The 17,408-nt window shown below is 37.2% G+C and overlaps 1 protein-coding gene and 1 pseudogene across 27 annotated transcripts in view; both read right to left on the bottom strand.

Moving 5' to 3' along the window:
* Positions 1-378: 378 nt before the first annotated feature.
* Positions 379-1,363, bottom strand: LOC707841 (eukaryotic translation initiation factor 3 subunit K pseudogene; annotated as a pseudogene).
* Positions 1,364-4,114: 2,751 nt separating this feature from the next.
* PAM (peptidylglycine alpha-amidating monooxygenase) overlaps positions 4,115-17,408 on the bottom strand; it is a 279,291-nt gene continuing 265,997 nt past the window's right edge. For 3 of the 27 annotated variants that reach the window (XM_015140495.3, XM_015140502.3, XM_015140496.3), the window contains 4 exons: positions 15,182-15,235; positions 8,541-8,744; positions 5,602-5,658; positions 4,115-4,946 (listed from right to left, as the gene is read on the bottom strand). In XM_015140495.3, coding sequence (XP_014995981.2) covers positions 4,765-4,946; positions 5,602-5,658; positions 8,541-8,744; positions 15,182-15,235 — 497 coding nt within the window. In that variant the 3' untranslated portion in view covers positions 4,115-4,764. The remainder of the gene's footprint in view (positions 4,947-5,601; positions 5,659-8,540; positions 8,745-15,181; positions 15,236-17,408) is intronic. The other 24 variants (XM_015140497.3, XM_015140503.3, XM_078005079.1 and 21 more) reach the window with 8 other exon arrangements.

Below are 17,408 nucleotides of genomic sequence, written 5' to 3'. Positions count from 1 at the left end.
CCTGTTTCAATTTATTTGTGATTACTAAAGAAGCCTAAGACAATGGTATGTAAAATCATCAAATCTAGAACTCAGAATTTCAGATCTTTTGTGACCTTAACCCAGTGTTCTTTGCAAACTTAACAGAATGGCTAAGACTGGGCCATTATATCAAATAGCGCTGTCTCCTTATCTAGAAGTATAAGTGAGTTGTAAGAACCAGTGCAATTGTGTTGTTCTAGCTACATGCGTGCTTGACACTCTTCCAATTATAGATGACAGATTAATTACCAAATAAGCAAATCAGATAATCACAACTACCAGGAGTTTTTATCATGAGAAATCTCCTGCTGAGATGGTAAAATTATTAGGCAAATAAGTACAAGGCTAGAACTAGCATCAGAAAGGACTCAACTTACCCATCAGTTTTCTAGACAATATATGTATATTTTGAAGGCATGAAGAATTATATAGTATAATATAGTATTCTTTTTTTTTTTTTAAGTCAACAAATATTTATTAAACACCTGCCGTTACTGGAAGGAGGCCATGATGCTGGACACACTGTCAAAGTCTATCTTCTCCACAAGGTTCTTGGGCTTAATGTTCTCTTCCTGGCTACAGATGAAGATCTGCCCTGACTCATCAGCACTCCAGGTGTATTTTCTCATCCACACCTTCAGTTGGCTGTCTGACAGATACCCAGGCATCTCGGCCAGCAGTCAGCGGTCAATGTGCTGGTGATACCCATGACAGGGCAGATAAGCATTCAGACAGAGTCTTCAAAGCCAGTTATACCTTCCAAGAGGTCCATGTTTTCATCTAAGGCTTGCCAGAAGGCCTGAAAGAGGCTGGTCTCCAGGTCCTTGAGGTACAAAATGCATCGGATGGCCACTCTTCTTGATGTGCCTGGCCAATCATGCATTTGCACAGCATGAAGTTGGTATGTGGCAGGTTGGTGAGGGCCTTCAGCTGGATCTGGGCAGTGATCGTGGTCTGAAAAAATGCTGGGTTGGACTGGTACAGCTTCAGGACAGCTGGGTTGGCTTCCAGATCATAGGCATTCTCTTTGACCTGCATCTCCACAGAGCACTCCAGGGTGGCCAGCTTCTCAGGATTGTTCCTGTTGATACCCTTGAGCAGCTTGCCCACACTGGCTCTCATCTGCTCAAATATCAACATGACTGCTGTCACTTTCCACAGCGAGGGCTGGAAGTGAACACTGGACTGGCACGGTGTCCTCAAATACAGCATTCTTATCACTTACTCATTTTAAGGGAGTTTGTATAAAATGCATTTTTGTTCAAAAACAAAAAGGGTTCTATTGTCATACTTGTTTTTTATAAGCTCCTATTTTATATTATATCTTGGTATATCTGAATAAGAGTGCTTTTTTAAATCAGGTCTTCATTGGTAAATCCTTTCTGTATGATGGTACAGTGTATACTCTATTTTCAGACCCAGAAAAATGCATGTCCTTTTTTTTTTTGTTTTTTTTTTGTTTTGTTTTTTGAGACGGAGTCTCGCTCTGTCGCCCAGGCTGGAGTGCAGTGGCGCGATCTCGGCTCACTGCAAGCTCCGCCTCCTGGGTTTACGCCATTCTCCTGCCTCAGCCTCCTGAGTAGCTGGGACTACAGGCACCCGCCACCGCGCCCGGCTAATTTTTTGTATTTTTAGTAGAGACGGGGTTTCACCGTGGTCTCGATCTCCTGACCTTGTGATCCGCCCGCCTTGGCCTCCCAAAGTGCTGGGATTACAGGCGTGAGCCACCGCGCCCGGCCACATGTCCTTTTTTTATATCAGTACTTTGGATATGTGATAGACATCTTTGTGTTTTGGTGTTTCAAAATTTTTAAGGCTATGAACAGGAATCGTATTTACCATCATCAATGATTATATTCTCTTAATTAAATCATTATACTATAAAAACACTCCAAATAGACTTGCTTATTCTAGCCTTTAGATGTGATTCAAAAATAAAAAGGAAGTTATTGGGAGGCCACTAGTGGCCTTTTCATGCACCTAAGTTATTTCCCTGGTGGAATAAAGAGCATCAGGGGACTAAAGGAAGACGCTGCTGCTAAGTTCTGGCCCTGAGGATAATTTGCATCTAGGTCTTTTTGTGAATTGAGTTTGAGGCACTGGGGTTGATGACTTCTAGGCCTAACAATCACTCTACAGAGACCACATCTTTGAGAATATTACTTTCTGTGCCTAAGAATGTTTTAAAGTTCAACTACTCTCTGTAGCACTATGTTTCTTGGAGATGAACTATGGAACACCTGAATTCAAATCACAAGGAATGCTTCTTAAAAATGTAGATTTCTAGGACCCACCTAGAATCAGAAACTATGGGAATGGGACCAAATCAGCACTTCTGAAATAAGTACTCACAGTTGATTCTTGCCCACATTAAAGTTTGCGAAGTATTGCTGTAGGCTACATCAACTTTGAGCTACATGTAGGTGACAGTCTGGGAAACAAGCTCTAATACAAAGTCTATGGATTAAATTGTCATTCAGCTTCCTAAATATTTGATTTTATATAACATCTGGATGAGAGTTAAAAGATGCATGGTAATTTTGAAAAATAATATGCTGATTTAATAAACTAAAGAAGAAAGCTTAGAACAAAAGATTTTATGCAAATGAGAATTCAGGGCCAACTCAGTGAATGACAAGCTATTCTTTTAACTCTCCCAAATCATATTCTCTAGGTACTTTAATAGAAGAAAAAATGAAAGCACAGATGTTTCCCTTTGCTTTTTTAATAAGTCAATTATGCCCATTTTAATTATCCAATTTAACACATCCAACAATTAAGGCATTCAGATTTTGGTGCTAACAGTCATATTAAAACAACTCAGATCCTGTCCTCCCCCTCCAAACATCTGTAAACTATAATTTATGTGATAATATAGCTACCCACTTATTGTAATTGGCAAGATAGAATAGCCATTCTTGAAGACAATGGTTTTTCAACTGTGATCGCACATTAGAAACGCCTGAACAAATTTAAAAACATGAACTATACCTGTATTCCATTGTCAGACAACTAAATAAAGATCGCTGGAAAGAGCGAGTGCCCAAAAATATTTTCTTAAATTCTCCAGGTGATTCTACTGTGGCTAGGCCTAGGATTCACTCCTCTGGGGCATTTCTCAGGCAGTGCCTTCTCTGACTCCATAAATGAAGTTCAGCCAAGAATAATCAGTGGAAAGATTGCCTGAAGTCAATGTTCATTACTTTCCAGGCTACCATCTTCAATTAACCCAGGTTGGCAGAATAAAAGTGGAGTGCTAGGACAGGATTGTAATGCCCTAGCAGACTTACTGTTTCCCAATTTCCCTTCTGTACTCTCATGTACTTTACGATTAGTCAATTATATCTGTATTATTCCAACTACTACTATGATGCCTGAAAAACAGGCTGGCATTTTTGAAAAAGAATTCTAGATTCCTGTCATTTTAAAGTGGAAAATTATCTGGTTCTTACTAACTTGCATTGATGAATTATGAAAAAGATGTTTTAAAACTAATTTGCAGTCACTGTAAAAGATGAATATATTCCTATGGATGCATGGGAATTTTATTTTATTTTAGCGAAAGGACCTCACTTTGCAGCCTGGGCTGCAGTAGAGTGGATTGATCATAGCCCACCGCAGCCTTGAATTTCTAGGCTCAAATGATCATCTGCTTGGCCTCCCAAAGTCTTGGGAGTATAGGCTTGAGCCACTGTACCTGGCCTGAAATTATTTTTTAAAAGGAAAACTATTATTAGTGATCCCTACTGATGGATCATTTGCATATGTAATTTGAGATACAGGTTTCCTCTGTGACCACCTTTTATTAAAGTATTTATCCTTTGATTGATATGTAGGCAAAAACCCTCTTTGGATTTTAGAAGAGCCTGACTTTACAAATGTATGTAAACTCAGGCTGGTTTTTAGTTTATATTGGCTACCTAACAAAGTATCTTCTAAATTTTGTACAATACACACATTTATTTTGGTGGAAGACATTGAGTAAGTTTCTCTAATCTTTGTGGGTTTGTGTAATTATTATAAAAGTTGCATGTAAAATATTTGCAAATTTTTGCAAATATGCAAAAACTGGAAAATACACTCTGACAGCTAATGCTCTGAAAACACTTTATTACACAAATTACATTCAGATTCTGAAAATAGTGTTCTAACAGTGTAGCCATCTAAAAATAAGACATCCCAGAAACACACCAACTGAAGAAGAAAATTTAAAAGAGAATTTAAATAGAGACTTTTTTATTTCCCTCATTGCAATATAATGTTAGTGATTTTAAAAAAATAGGAGATTTAGCAGCTTTGTCGTCATGTAGCACAAAGTTTCTCTTTACTGCCACAGGCTGAGAATGCTGAACAGGAAAGGCACCAAAGAAAGACACTGGCAATGAAAGTGCTATTGGGAAAATACTGTGTTCAAGCAAAGAATGGGGTTATTTACATCCACCAAAAAGTTTCAAAGTGTAAATGGGCAAATCTTCCATAGTTAGATTAGTACTACGATGGAAAAAGAGGACTGTGTCTCTAGTCTATGTTCATATAAAGACAATGGCATTGTTATGAACTTTTAGGAAACTCCTCAACTAGAAACAGAAGCCAACTTAACCAAAACGAAGTAAATAAAGTGTGTATAGTCCCACATAGACTAGTACAGTTTACAATTAAATACACAGAACTTTAAACGTGCTAAAGGGAAAGGAATCTGACATTCTGGGTAAATCTCACTTAATCTAAATCAAAGCTTGGTTTTCAGGAGGAGGAAGGTGCGGGTGCAGGCAGAGGTGCTGAATACTCCTCTTCTGATTCACTTCCGTCATCCTCCTCTTTCTCTTGGTCACTGCCCTCGGTGCTAAGCCGGTCAAACCCTTTTCGACTGTAACCCTTACGGCTTGCAAAGAAATTTCCAAGGTTTAAGCCTCCACTTCCCTTTCCTGAAAAAAACCAAACAATAACAAATTGGGTTAAGTTTGCAGCAGTGATTCTGTTTCCTTGTAAATTCTTAAATGGTAAACAAAGTCAGAAGGTGGGGATGGGAAAGGGGAGATTATTTTATTTATTTTAAAAAATAGAAAAACAGACAAAGAGACCTATCCTTCAGAGCCATATAGATGCTACTATTAAAAGAAAGAAGAAAAACAAAAGCTCCCGAGTATTATGTATTTCTGCGGGAATATTTCATATTTCACCTCCTGCTTTTCTCCAGCTCTCTGCCCAGAACTAGCCTCCCTGGAGCAGCTCCTCAGTTCAATGACTTTAAGAAAAGGTCATCTTTACTATGACAAACATTGACATGCCAACAGGAGTGACAGAAAATTTGCTGAAGACAAATGAAGCCAGGTAAAAGGCAGGGGAAGAGAATTAGATAATGCAGAATGGGAAAAATAAAACTGGGAAATCTGCTGCCAGACCCATGCACTTCAGTTTAGTTTATGGTGTACATTCTGTATTTACTCTGGGAAATGCTAAGCTGTATACAAGGTGCTTTATCTTCAGAGACAAAATATGAAATATCTCCTTGCTTTTTAAAAGACATGTGCTTGTTGACTTTGAACCAAACATAAAGGGTTCTAAAAGGTCATGGCATACCTCTAAATCTTCCCAGTACTCTTCCTGAACTTGTCTCGAGTTTGTGTTCAGAATCTGCTAAAAAAAGATAGCACATTTCAAAATGAGTCCCAGTCATCTTCCTCAACCCATGCACTCAACTTCCAACTTAAATTCAGGAACTTGTGAATGATAAAGCAAGACCTGGCTCTTGTCTGTATGCAATTCTAATTTTTAAGAAAGGCGGTATATTTTCGAGACATACATAAAGGGCCCAAGCTGGGTTTGACTCTGCCTGTGTCTCTTACTGGCTGTGTGATCTTGATAAATTACTTCTCTGAGCTTCAGTTTTCTCCTCTGAGAAAAGAAAGATCAAGGAGAATCCCTGTCTGTAAGGCTGAGATCAGACATTGCATGTGACACATTTAGAACAGTACCTGTAGATATACAGTAAATGCTCAATAAATCACAGCTTTTTTTTAATGAGGAAAGAATTGTTACCAATAATTTGTAAAATTTTTCAATCTTTGGTTATTATAATTTAGGAATAATTGCCTTCAGCTTTACTATTTCTACTGACAGTATATGTCTTGCTTGAGAAAGCTTTGGATCCATGTATGTCATTTCTTCTTTATGTAAGACATAAGTGAAGGGAAAGGACATGACATGCTGAGTATTCTCCAAGCATAGTAGGTGACCTACATGTTCCCAATAGGACTGCCTATCTCCATAAAGGATAGACTCTTTTTCCTTATGGGGAGGCAGAACTCCCAATGGGTTTCATTATTTCCCTCGCTGTGTCTCTCCCTGTACTCTTTCCCAGGCTTCATCACTCCCTCAAGGGGCTATGGTCAGGAAAATCAGGCCTGGGGTTGTCCTGTTAGGTCTTTAACCAGGGCTGAAGGCAGCATCATGGAAAAAGATAGCGGCAGATTAGACGAAAGGGGGAAGACAGTGATGCAGAAAGAAATAGGCAAGAAGGGAAGAAGAATCTGGTAAGACTGTTAGAAAGCCAACAAATTAGATTGTAAGTTCTGCAAGGATATTCCTTAGTTTTGTATCCCCCTGTGCCTAGCACAGTGTCTGATATGGAGTCAATACATAATAAGGAATGATGAATAAATGGAAGGTCCTTTATTAGGGTTTTTAATAACCTTAAACTGGATAAGATCTATCAAGGACAAATGTGGAAAAAAAGTGAGAAGCTGATCTACTACTACTGCTACATATGAAACTTCAATTTTTCTAAGTAAAACCCGATCAAGTAGTGGCAATTTTCTAGGGTTTGACCTGGATTTCTGCCTTCCTAACACATTCCTGTAGTCAGCATCATGTAACAGTGCTGTGTCACATGTGCTTAACAGCAAACAGAAGAGACCAAACCTTCCTTACTCCCTAGCCACTGCTTCTGCCAGATTGGGTTGGTTACCACCATTCCTGCCACCTGCCCCTAGGCCCCACTGTTCCTACTACGCTGTGTATTTATCACTACACTTACCACCCTCTACTATAATTTTTTTGTTTCATGTCTCTTTCATATGTTATCTATTTTGTGAGCTCAGTTGATTTATTTATTCATTCTTTCAACAACAATTTATTAAACCACTAGTATCAGGAACTATTATTTGTGCTGGGGCCATATCAGTACTCAAGATATGGATTCTTTCTCATTTGAAGCATGTATATATCACCATGAAGACAATTACTATGTTTATTTCTCTTTGCCCCTACTTATGACAGTTCCAGATCTGTAACATGGACTCAATAGAAGTCCTTTTTGGGAAGAGTTAACTATATTTTTGCAGAGATTTATTAATGGCAGATGGAAAGCAAAAGAAAGTCCAAGAAAAATTCCCTTTTACAACATATTAAGTTGAATTTTCTGTTTTCTGTTTCCATGCCTTTTTCTATGTCAGGGCTTTGCCAAGGGCACTGAATCCCTGCCATGGCTGCCTTGACCTGAAATAGGATCAGATGCTGTTTCTTGATCAAATGCTCCCCGTCTCCCTGGTCCGTGGATTTCTTCCCACACACAACTACAGACTTGCTCTAGGACTTGGGGACCCAGCCAAGGGACTGCTACTGAGAGGTGAGAAGCATGATTTGGGTTATTTGTTTATTTATTTAGATGTCCTAAAATAAACTCAGCTCTTGGATCCTGTATTGTGATAATTATTTCATAAAATCCTAACTCTGGTATTAGACTCTGCCTTGTTCAGTTATGGAAGGCTGATGGTCTAAATTATGACTATTCAAAAACTATCAAATGGTTTGTTATAGAAATAATTAATTTTCCTTGAAAACTAAGGTTTAAGACAAGTGTTTTTTTTATAACTTCTTATGCCTTTTATTACATTACCAATGATTATTCATCATAACCATTGGTGGTATTAATTGAGTACTTCTTAGGTTCCAGGTATCCTGATAAATGCTTATGTACATTGTTTCATCTAATATTTGTACAACCTTGTAAGGTAACTATTTTATCCTCACTTTTTTATGAGAAAACTGGTCTGGAGAGATTAAGTAACTTGCCCATGGTCATGTAGCTAGGAGCTAGATCCAGCCTAATGGGAGAAAAACACAACCTGAAAAACTGACCCAGGTACTTTGAGGACTGGGCCTCTTCTTAACAGCAGGTATCTCCTCCTCTGGTCATTCAGCTAATTTATACTGACTCTACTACCTACAATTTCATATGGAGACATTAATTGGGCTTAAGCCAATTGCTAAAAGGTAGCATTAAAGGTTATATTTTAATCTAAATATCCAAATTTCAGAGTCTCCAGATACTATTTTTTACTGTAATATTAACTAGGGGCAATATTTGGAACACAGACAATAATGTCAAAAATGGTAGAGAGCATTAAAAACAAAAAAACAAAGACAGTGAAAAAAATCCCAAGCAAACTCCTGAGGATAACTAGGCCAAACACTCTTTCAAAGGCAGGTTCCAAGTTCACGGGGCTCATTTTACTTGCCTCCAAAGGCCCTTGATTTTTTCCACCGAATAAATATGGCAATGGCCAGCAGGACAACCACCGGAATAACCAGAAGGGTTGTAATGAGAACAACAGGTACTCCCGAGCCTGGCTCTTTGATCAGTTTCTGTTTCTCTTGCATCTTCTGTAATTCTGAGGAGGTGGGTTTGTTCTCCATTTTGGTTTCAACAACTGCCTCGGCTTCTTCAGGGAAAGAAGAGTTCACAATATTCAACTGACTCAAAGATTTCAAACCCCCCTTACCCACCCCTACCCATTCAAATCAATAACTGTTCACAAAGAACTTGTTGACTCCAGTGTACATGGGGTTCATGTTTTAATACCTGAATCTACCAAGCTGGCAGCAGGCATTGTGATTAGTTATTTCCACTGAATCGTTTTTCACCTTCAAATTAGTTTTCTTTTATTCTACCTTTAATACCCTCTTTAGCTATAATTCCACAGAATATATATCCTTTTGTAGTTTTCCAAAGGTAAAATTAACAAGGCAGTACTGTGTAAGGGAAAGAATTGGTGTGCATACTGAAATCAAACAAACCTGGGTACAAATCTCAATTCTCCTATATACTAGCCGGATAACTTTGGGCAAGTTACTTAAATTATCTGGGCCATAGTAACTTCATCTATAAAATTTTAATAATAGGACCTCCTTCATAAAACTGTTGGGTGTAAATGTCTGTCATAAAAAATGCATATAATAAGTGTTTGCTTCCTTGTATATTTAGTTTAAAAATATTTTTCATGTTCAATTAATTTTTGATACTTCAAATGTATGCTGCACACATTAATGCTAGGATTACAAAAGAAAAAAGGAACTATGTCCTTTTCAGGCTCTTTTATATTGTTTTCAGCAAAATGTGAGTACAGACAGATGAACTGTATATCTTTTTGTTACTGATGAAAATAACTAACAACTATTATAATAACTAAAAGTATTCTGTAACATTGGCAGGCACTGGGTAGGTATCAAGCCTAAAGTACTGTTTGAGAAACTGATACAATGAAACTATATATATATTTTTATATTTATATATATATATATAAGCTGCTGCAGTGATCTTAATAACTAATGACGTGAAAATGAGGTTGAGCTTTGAGACATCCTTGCCCTACTCTAGTGTACAAAGGCTGGTAAGAACTTGCCCATACTAAAAGTTAGAACCACATTTGCAGGAAGACGCACAGGTCATACATTTCTGAAATTTCAATTTCTTGGTATGCCCTTCTGCCCTACAATACAGAATGCATTGTAAAGCCTCAAGAAGATTTTGACAAAATGGTAGGGATAACACAATCAGGAAAATCTTTGGTTAATGTTTAGTAGGTATAGACTCAGCTTAGTAGCTTGCTGGACACTCCTCTGAATAAATGTTTCTCAAATTATTTAAGACGCTGTCAACATAATTTATAATAAAAACAGATGGTAGGTTCCAACTTTTCACTTCAACATTCTGAGCCAGCATCTTTTACAGTCTCAATGACATCTATTGAGTACTTACACCATCATCAGGCATCGTTTTCCTTTAATCATCACACCAAGCCTATGAGTAGGCACTATTATTATCATCACCATTTTGTAGATGACCTCATAGTCCTTTCCTTCCCTGTACTATGGCTAAAGGGACATTATCCTTTGTTTTCTTTTGTCCACTCAAGTGACTCTTGAAACTTGAAAGGGAGGGAAGGAAAGGAGCTGGTTCATAGACCTAGAAATGGTTCAAATATAACTTTTCTATGTCTAGTTTCTGAGGGGAATACAGGTGTGATTTCTATTCTTTCTGACCACTGATTGTTTTGTCTTTTTTTGTTTACTATAGGAAAGATATACAAAATTGCTCTATATTTAAGCTTATTCTATATTTAAATAAGACAGTTGCAATAAATAGATCATGGGAGTAAAAAACATAGGCCAAAGATGTAGGTTGGCATTTAAGAACTTGTTCCTTTTGGAAGAAGGAGTTGTTCCTGTTTGAAGTGGGTATTACCAGAGTAGTTAGTGCCTGTCATTTAGTAAGTTTATATGCACCTAATATACAATGGGTATACTAGGTCATATCTAGTTTCATGGATAAGGCAGAACCAGAATTGGGCAACATTAAATGGAAGGAACTGTGGATGATACAGGTGAAAGACTAAAAGAATCAGTTTAGCATTCATAGAAAGTAATGAGGAGGAGGCAATGAACGTGCTAAGATATAATACATACACAGCAGTTTAGAAATTCTTGATTTTCACATCACTTCTGATATTTTGAGTGTTATCTACTAAAAATACTTAAACATCCCAACTTTTGGAACTGGCTGAAATATATTTAAGATTTAAAAGATGCTCTGTATTTTTAAAAAGGAGGCTAAAAATTTAAAATGTTCCATTCTGAAGAAAATAAACAATATTGCTACTCTTCACAAGAGCATTTATATGTAGGGTATAATGTCTAAAACAATAGTTATAACTTAAGAGTCTAAGAATTCCACTGAAAGCATGAAGAATAATCCAAATTCTGCCACTTTCACTCTTTATCCTAAATTCTTTTATTAAAACTCATCTGACAAAGGGCTAATATCCAGAACCTACAAAGAACTCAAACAAATTTACAAGAAAAAAACAAACAACCCCATCAAAAAGTGGGCAAAGGATATGAACAGACATTTCTCAAAAGAAGACATTCATACAGCCAACAGACACATGAAAAAATGCTCATCATCACTGGCCATCAGAGAAATGCAAATCAAAACCACAATGAGATACCATCTCACACCAGTTAGAATGGCAATCATTAAAAAGTCAGGAAACAACAGGTGCTGGAGAGGATGTGGAGAAATAGGAACACTTTTACACTGTTGGTGGGATTGTAAACTAGTTCAACCATTATGGAAAACAGTATGGCGATTCCTCAAGGATCTAGAACTAGATGTACCATATGACCCAGCCATCCCATTACTGGGTATATACCCAAAGGATTATAAATTATGCTGCTATAAAGACACATGCACACGTATGTTTATTGCAGCACTATTCACAATAGCAAAGACTTGGAATCAACCCAAATGTCCATCAGTGACAGATTGGATTAAGAAAATGTGGCACATATACACCATGGAATACTATGCAGCCATCAAAAAGGATGAGTTTGAGTCCTTTGTAGGGACTTGGATGCAGCTGGAATCCATCATTCTTAGCAAACTATCACAAGAACAGAAAACCAAACACCGCATGTTCTCACTCATAGGTGGGAACTGAACAATGAGATCACTCGGACTCAGGAAGGGGAACATCACACACCGGGGCCTATCATGGGGAGGGGGGAGGGGGGAGGGATTGCATTGGGAGTTATACCTGATGTAAATGACGAGTTGATGGGTGCAGCACAGCAACATGGCACAAGTATACATATGTAACAAACCTGCACGTTATGCACATGTACCCTACAACTTAAAGTATAATAATAATAAATAAATTAAAAAAAAAAAATAAAGTTCAAAATACGTTTAAAAATAGACACATTAAAGAACTAGGTCTAGTTCTTTCCTTTTAAGCATTTTGTAGAAGTCCAATGTAGGACTATAGGTATAATTTAGCCATATACTACAAAAGAACTTTTAGGTCATATCTACTACTCTGATGTTGTAATTAATGTTGCAATAAAAATATCTCTAAGTAAAAAAAAAAAAAAAAAAAAAAAAAAAAAAAATCCCAATAATTTGGAGCATCCATGATGAATGAAGAGAGAAGAAGCTCTAAGATTAGCCAGAACACTAGGTTTCTGGAAAATAGGAAGCACCTAGAATGACCATTATTTTGTCATACAAAGTGCCAGGTATATTCTGGGTAGAATAAACATGCCTTAAAATTGTATAAGAGTGCAAGCCCTTGTAGCATCTCTATAGATATTTGGAAATAAACAAATTTTCTAAAAGCTGATGTATGACAGTTTTTCTTCTTCTTTAAAGCAATGCATTTAGAAAGGGAGGCTAGCTGCATTCCTTTGCGAGTGCACATATATATGTATGTGCAAATCTGTCTCCCCCTAACAGAAGAGAAGTCTAGAGACCACTTGGAATTGGAATAACTGGGACAGGAAGGGAAGGGCATTCTTAATACAGCAATTGTATCCCAGTTCATCACAGACAGAACTGAAGGCCTGAAGGCAAATGGCATACTAGGAAGTAACTGGTTAGAGGACATGAAAAGTGCATATAGTACCAATGAGATCATTCTTTTTTTCTTAAATGTAATGTGCTTCCTTACAATGTGTTGATTACCATAAGGCCTAAAAAGCTAACTGCACTAAAGAGGTTTTTTGATTTTTTAAAAGTTTTATTGAAAGTGATTTAAGGCCATTATCATCTTATTTTGGGGGGGGGGCGTGCCTGGGGGTGAGGGCTATGCTTTGGTGAGATATTGGTATGCCTGTTTTATCTCTAGTAACTTTATTAGAAAGTTTAAATCCTTTTCATTAGTTTTTTATCGTCTCAAATTATCTTATCCTTACAACTTCCTTAGAACACTGGTTCTGAAACCTTTTTAATAGTAATTAGTTATATGACTATTCATAGTAGGGATAAGTGTTATCAAAGGCAACTCAAATTTGGGGATTTAAAATTAACATGTAACTACAAGGCTATTAAGTCTGAAACTGTGTTTTCCCTTCTCTTTTATAAAGGGTTGTTTGAATTAAACTTCGAGATATTGATAAAAAAATAAGATCTAGAAATCCAGCATGATTTACATTCCCTTTGTAATAAGAATATAATCTTAAAAAAAGGTTTAATGAGAGTCACATGGGTTCAAAGAAGAAGAGACAACTTCATTTGAGTTTGGGTAACTATGAAAACTGGACTGTCAAGGCAAGACATTTCAGTAAAATTTACTGTTTGAACTGCTGGGTTTGACCACAAAGTCAGAAGGTTTCTGACCAATTGGACTCAGTGGTGTGCACATGGGAGAGAGGAAATGGCCTATATGACAGCATTATTCATCCTTCATTGACCGGCTAAGGTGAGGTCAGTATGGCTAAGCTGTTCTCAGCAGGCCAACCAGTACCACCTAGAATTTTTTGGTGAGATCTATTTAAACAGAAATGATCTGAGACTATTTTAAAATTCTAGAGGTTTCAGAGTAAACTATAACCATTCCCAACTTGCAGTTCTTGGAAGAATTTATAGTGAATGAACTGGTGGTATCAGTCTCTCCTCAGCAGTATAGCAATAGTGGTTAAGAGTGCAGACTTTGGTACCAAACAGATTTTGGTTTAATGCTTGATTCTAATATTTACTGTCTAATATTTACAGTAATTCTGATCCTCAATTTCCTCATATGTAAAATGGGGATAATAGCAGTTATTACAAGGTTGGCATAAGGATTAAATGTAATAATTTCTGTATAGCCCATTGTTTCTGCTCTGTAAGTGATAGCTACTATTAACAGTATGATCTTTCCCAACATTTTTATTCTAGGACAAACAGAACTTGCCAACAATTCTATGTATAGCAAAGACATAACTAGGGGGACAGGAACCTTCCTTAGTATATGAGTGTGATATGAATGCCACTTCATAGTGTCACTTGGGTAGGATCTCTACAAATGCCAAACAATTGCCATTTGTTTTATAATATTATATTACCCCTTGAGCTGGCTATATTTTCTTATCTGTCTACATAAAATCCTTAAACTCCCCCTTGCTGTTGCTGCTTTTCATTTCTTTTCCAGCTGCTTTGATGAGAAAAGAAAACAAGTAAGCCTAAGGTTGTGTCTGAATGTCTAGGTGAATCATTTGTGAAGCAACTAATAATGGAATCCCCTTGCTACTTAAATATTAGGTAGCATGAGAAACTCATGGCGAGTCCTTAACTGGAAATGACATGTCAAAACCCTGCAGATGTTAGAATGTACAAACATAAACTGATCCTAGGAAAGAGACAAAATAAGTTGACAGGGACTCCATATGAACCCAGTGGTTGCTTACCAATAGCTAAATCCCATTTCCCTAGTCTTGATATTATATACCAGTGATATGCTTATTTGTATATGTGTATATGTATGTAACTTTCCCCCTCTCTCCTTATAAGGCCATAAGGTCAGGTGCAGTCTCATTTCCCTTAGACCTGCGATAGTGCTTTATACACAAAAGGCCCTCAGTAAATCGTGGGAGCTGAGTAAGATAGAAGCTAAAGAAACAGCTAATCTTTCCATACTATTATAGCACTGACCCACCAAAGATATTTGTCATTCCTTTATATTAATAGAGCATATTAAGAAAAGGTTTTTCCAATATGCCAAATGGCATTTTTCTACCTGCTTGGGGTTAATGTACTCCCCAAAGTGGCTGACTTCTTTTCTTCTCTGAATATCTCTGGCTCACTAGTTATAGATTTATTGTATCCTCAATCACTTTCCATCACTTGAAATCAGTAATTTGAACTCATTATGACTGCTCCATTTATCAAAAAAAGAGAAGTGGCAACATACAGGTTTAAAGGCTCAGTACATAGCAGAAGTCATTGATAATTTACCAGATTATATTTTTAGCCTGGTAATTTTTTAAGTTGCAGTCAAGGGCCATAAAAGAATTCAACACAGCTAGACTTTGGTTTTATAGTAATAAGAGGAATCTGACCTACCTTTGATTTCCTGGACCTCAATGCCAGCCTTTTTAACTGATCGATGTTCCACTTCTGTAACAGCACAGCAAGGAGAGAAAAAAGTCAGAATCTCCAAAAAGAACATTTGAAAATTTAACTTTGATATTAATTTTACTCAGTAGAAAATATTTCCTTAATTCATCAAATGCATTATTATATTAGAAAAGAGTTCAATGCAAACCACTAATTAAGTGGTCCATGAATCCTGGATAAAATCTCCTAGGGAAAGCTAAAATATTTCTAAGGACTTCATATTTAGAATGAGCTTTTTCTTGTAGAGTTCATAATATTGTATTTCTGAAAGACCAAGCAGTTCTGCTTTCATGTGTACAATATCTTAGACTGATTACTAGTTCTGCCATGTTGGGTTACCAGTCTTCTAGTTGATGTTAATGGATTTGACCAGTTAACTACAAGGATGCAAATAAATAAGACACCGATTTAATCCTCAGTGGCAGTCTTACTGTTCCAGATGTACTATTTTCCAGATTTATTGCACTCTGCTCTATGCAGAGGGCTTCTCTATTTTGAAGTTGAATGCCATATTGCTGTGCTTTTCCACCAGGAGATGTACCAAAGTCACTTGGGAGAATTTTCTAAAATACACATAATATTCCTCTTCTTTCTGTATATCTTGAGTGGGGACTGGCCATGTGTATTGTAACAGTCCCTGCCGCAGGTAAATCAGACATGCATCTTCTGATTTTCAAACCACTAGGGTGGCATAAAGCAGGTGTCCCCAAACCCCGGGCTGTGGCCTGTTAGGAACTGGAACGCATAGCAGGAGGTGAGTGGCACCTGCGCTCTGCCTCCTGTCAGATCAGTGGTGGCATTAGATTCTCATAGGAACCTGAACCCTTTGTTGAACTGTGCATGCAAGGGATCTAGGTTGCATGATCCTTGTGGAATAGTTTTATCCTGAAACCATTCCTCTGCCCATGGTCTGTGGAAAAACTGTCTTCCATGAAACTGGTCCCTTAATGCCAAAAAGGCTGGGGATCATGGCTGGGCCTCAGACTGAAATCTTAATGAGTTCAGGAATCACATTCCTATCCATAAAATTAAGATATTGGCTAGATTTTCTTCTGAATTCTTCTCCATCTTTAAAAGTATTTGTGCATTTGTTTTTGTTCTGAAAATCCTCAGTTTAGTCATGCAGTTAGGGGTTCTCCATCTATCTTTGCCTTCTTGTCTGACCATGCCTTCTGGATCCTCTTTGACAATTCAGGTGGTGAAACAGCCACATTTGCAAGGGAAATGTGAAGCTACTGCTGGAGTGGCATAGTCCATGGGCATCTCTGCTCACTCAATCCTAACTTGGTTCTTCTTACACAACTGCAAACATTACTCAAAGGATAGTTCTGACTACAAAAGTTACCAAATTAATTGATATCCAAACCCTGTATGGTATCTGATTATGTGTTTGGACTCCTGGTTTTACTTTCCATTGCTGTAATTTGTTTTCCTGCCTTTTTATAATTTATATTTTTACTTTTATAATTAACATTTTTCTTCATAGTTTACATATCTTGTTTTTGTCCTTTATCTAAAACTACCTGTTGCAGCTCCTGATACCTCAAATTTATCATCCCCAATTATTTTCCTTACTCTCACCTTCTCCTATTTGGGCCCTGCCATGTTTTAAAAGTATTTCTGGACATTGAAGTTTGTGTCCTATCAAGCATTTGGTACACTTCAATTTAAAAAATTTATTTGTTTTAGCATGATATTAGGGGTAAAAAGTTAGTCTACTTTTTAGGGATTAAAAATGACGTCCAAATTGCAAATAGAAAACTCTAAAACTAGTTAGTGGGATCCTGATGCAGCAAATCTATACTTAGACAAAACATTTTGAGTTACATGAAAATATAGCAATTCAGTTATTTGGGAAAGCTGAAGTCCAAGCAGAAAATTTAAAGTGCTTCCTCTTTGGGATAATATGTCTCATACAGATGCTGGTATCTCTAGATGCTCAGCAGCTACTGAGAGCTAAAGGGCCATATGGGAATTATGCCTTATGGAAAGAAGTCAACCCCTCTGCTTTGCCAAAGCCCCCTCCCTCCTTCTGGAACTAAGCTGGAATTAACGTTGACTTTTAATGTAACAGACAGTACTTCAGGCATCAAGAATTTCCTGTGGAAACAAGGGGATAAGTGCCAGCAAAAAAAAAAAAAAAAAAATCATGTTTCTTTCCACTTAATGGACA

Source organism: Macaca mulatta, chromosome 6 (assembly GCF_049350105.2).
Source record: "Macaca mulatta isolate MMU2019108-1 chromosome 6, T2T-MMU8v2.0, whole genome shotgun sequence".
NCBI classification, from domain to species: Eukaryota; Metazoa; Chordata; class Mammalia; order Primates; family Cercopithecidae; genus Macaca; species Macaca mulatta.
This window is presented reverse-complemented; position numbering and strand designations above follow the sequence as displayed.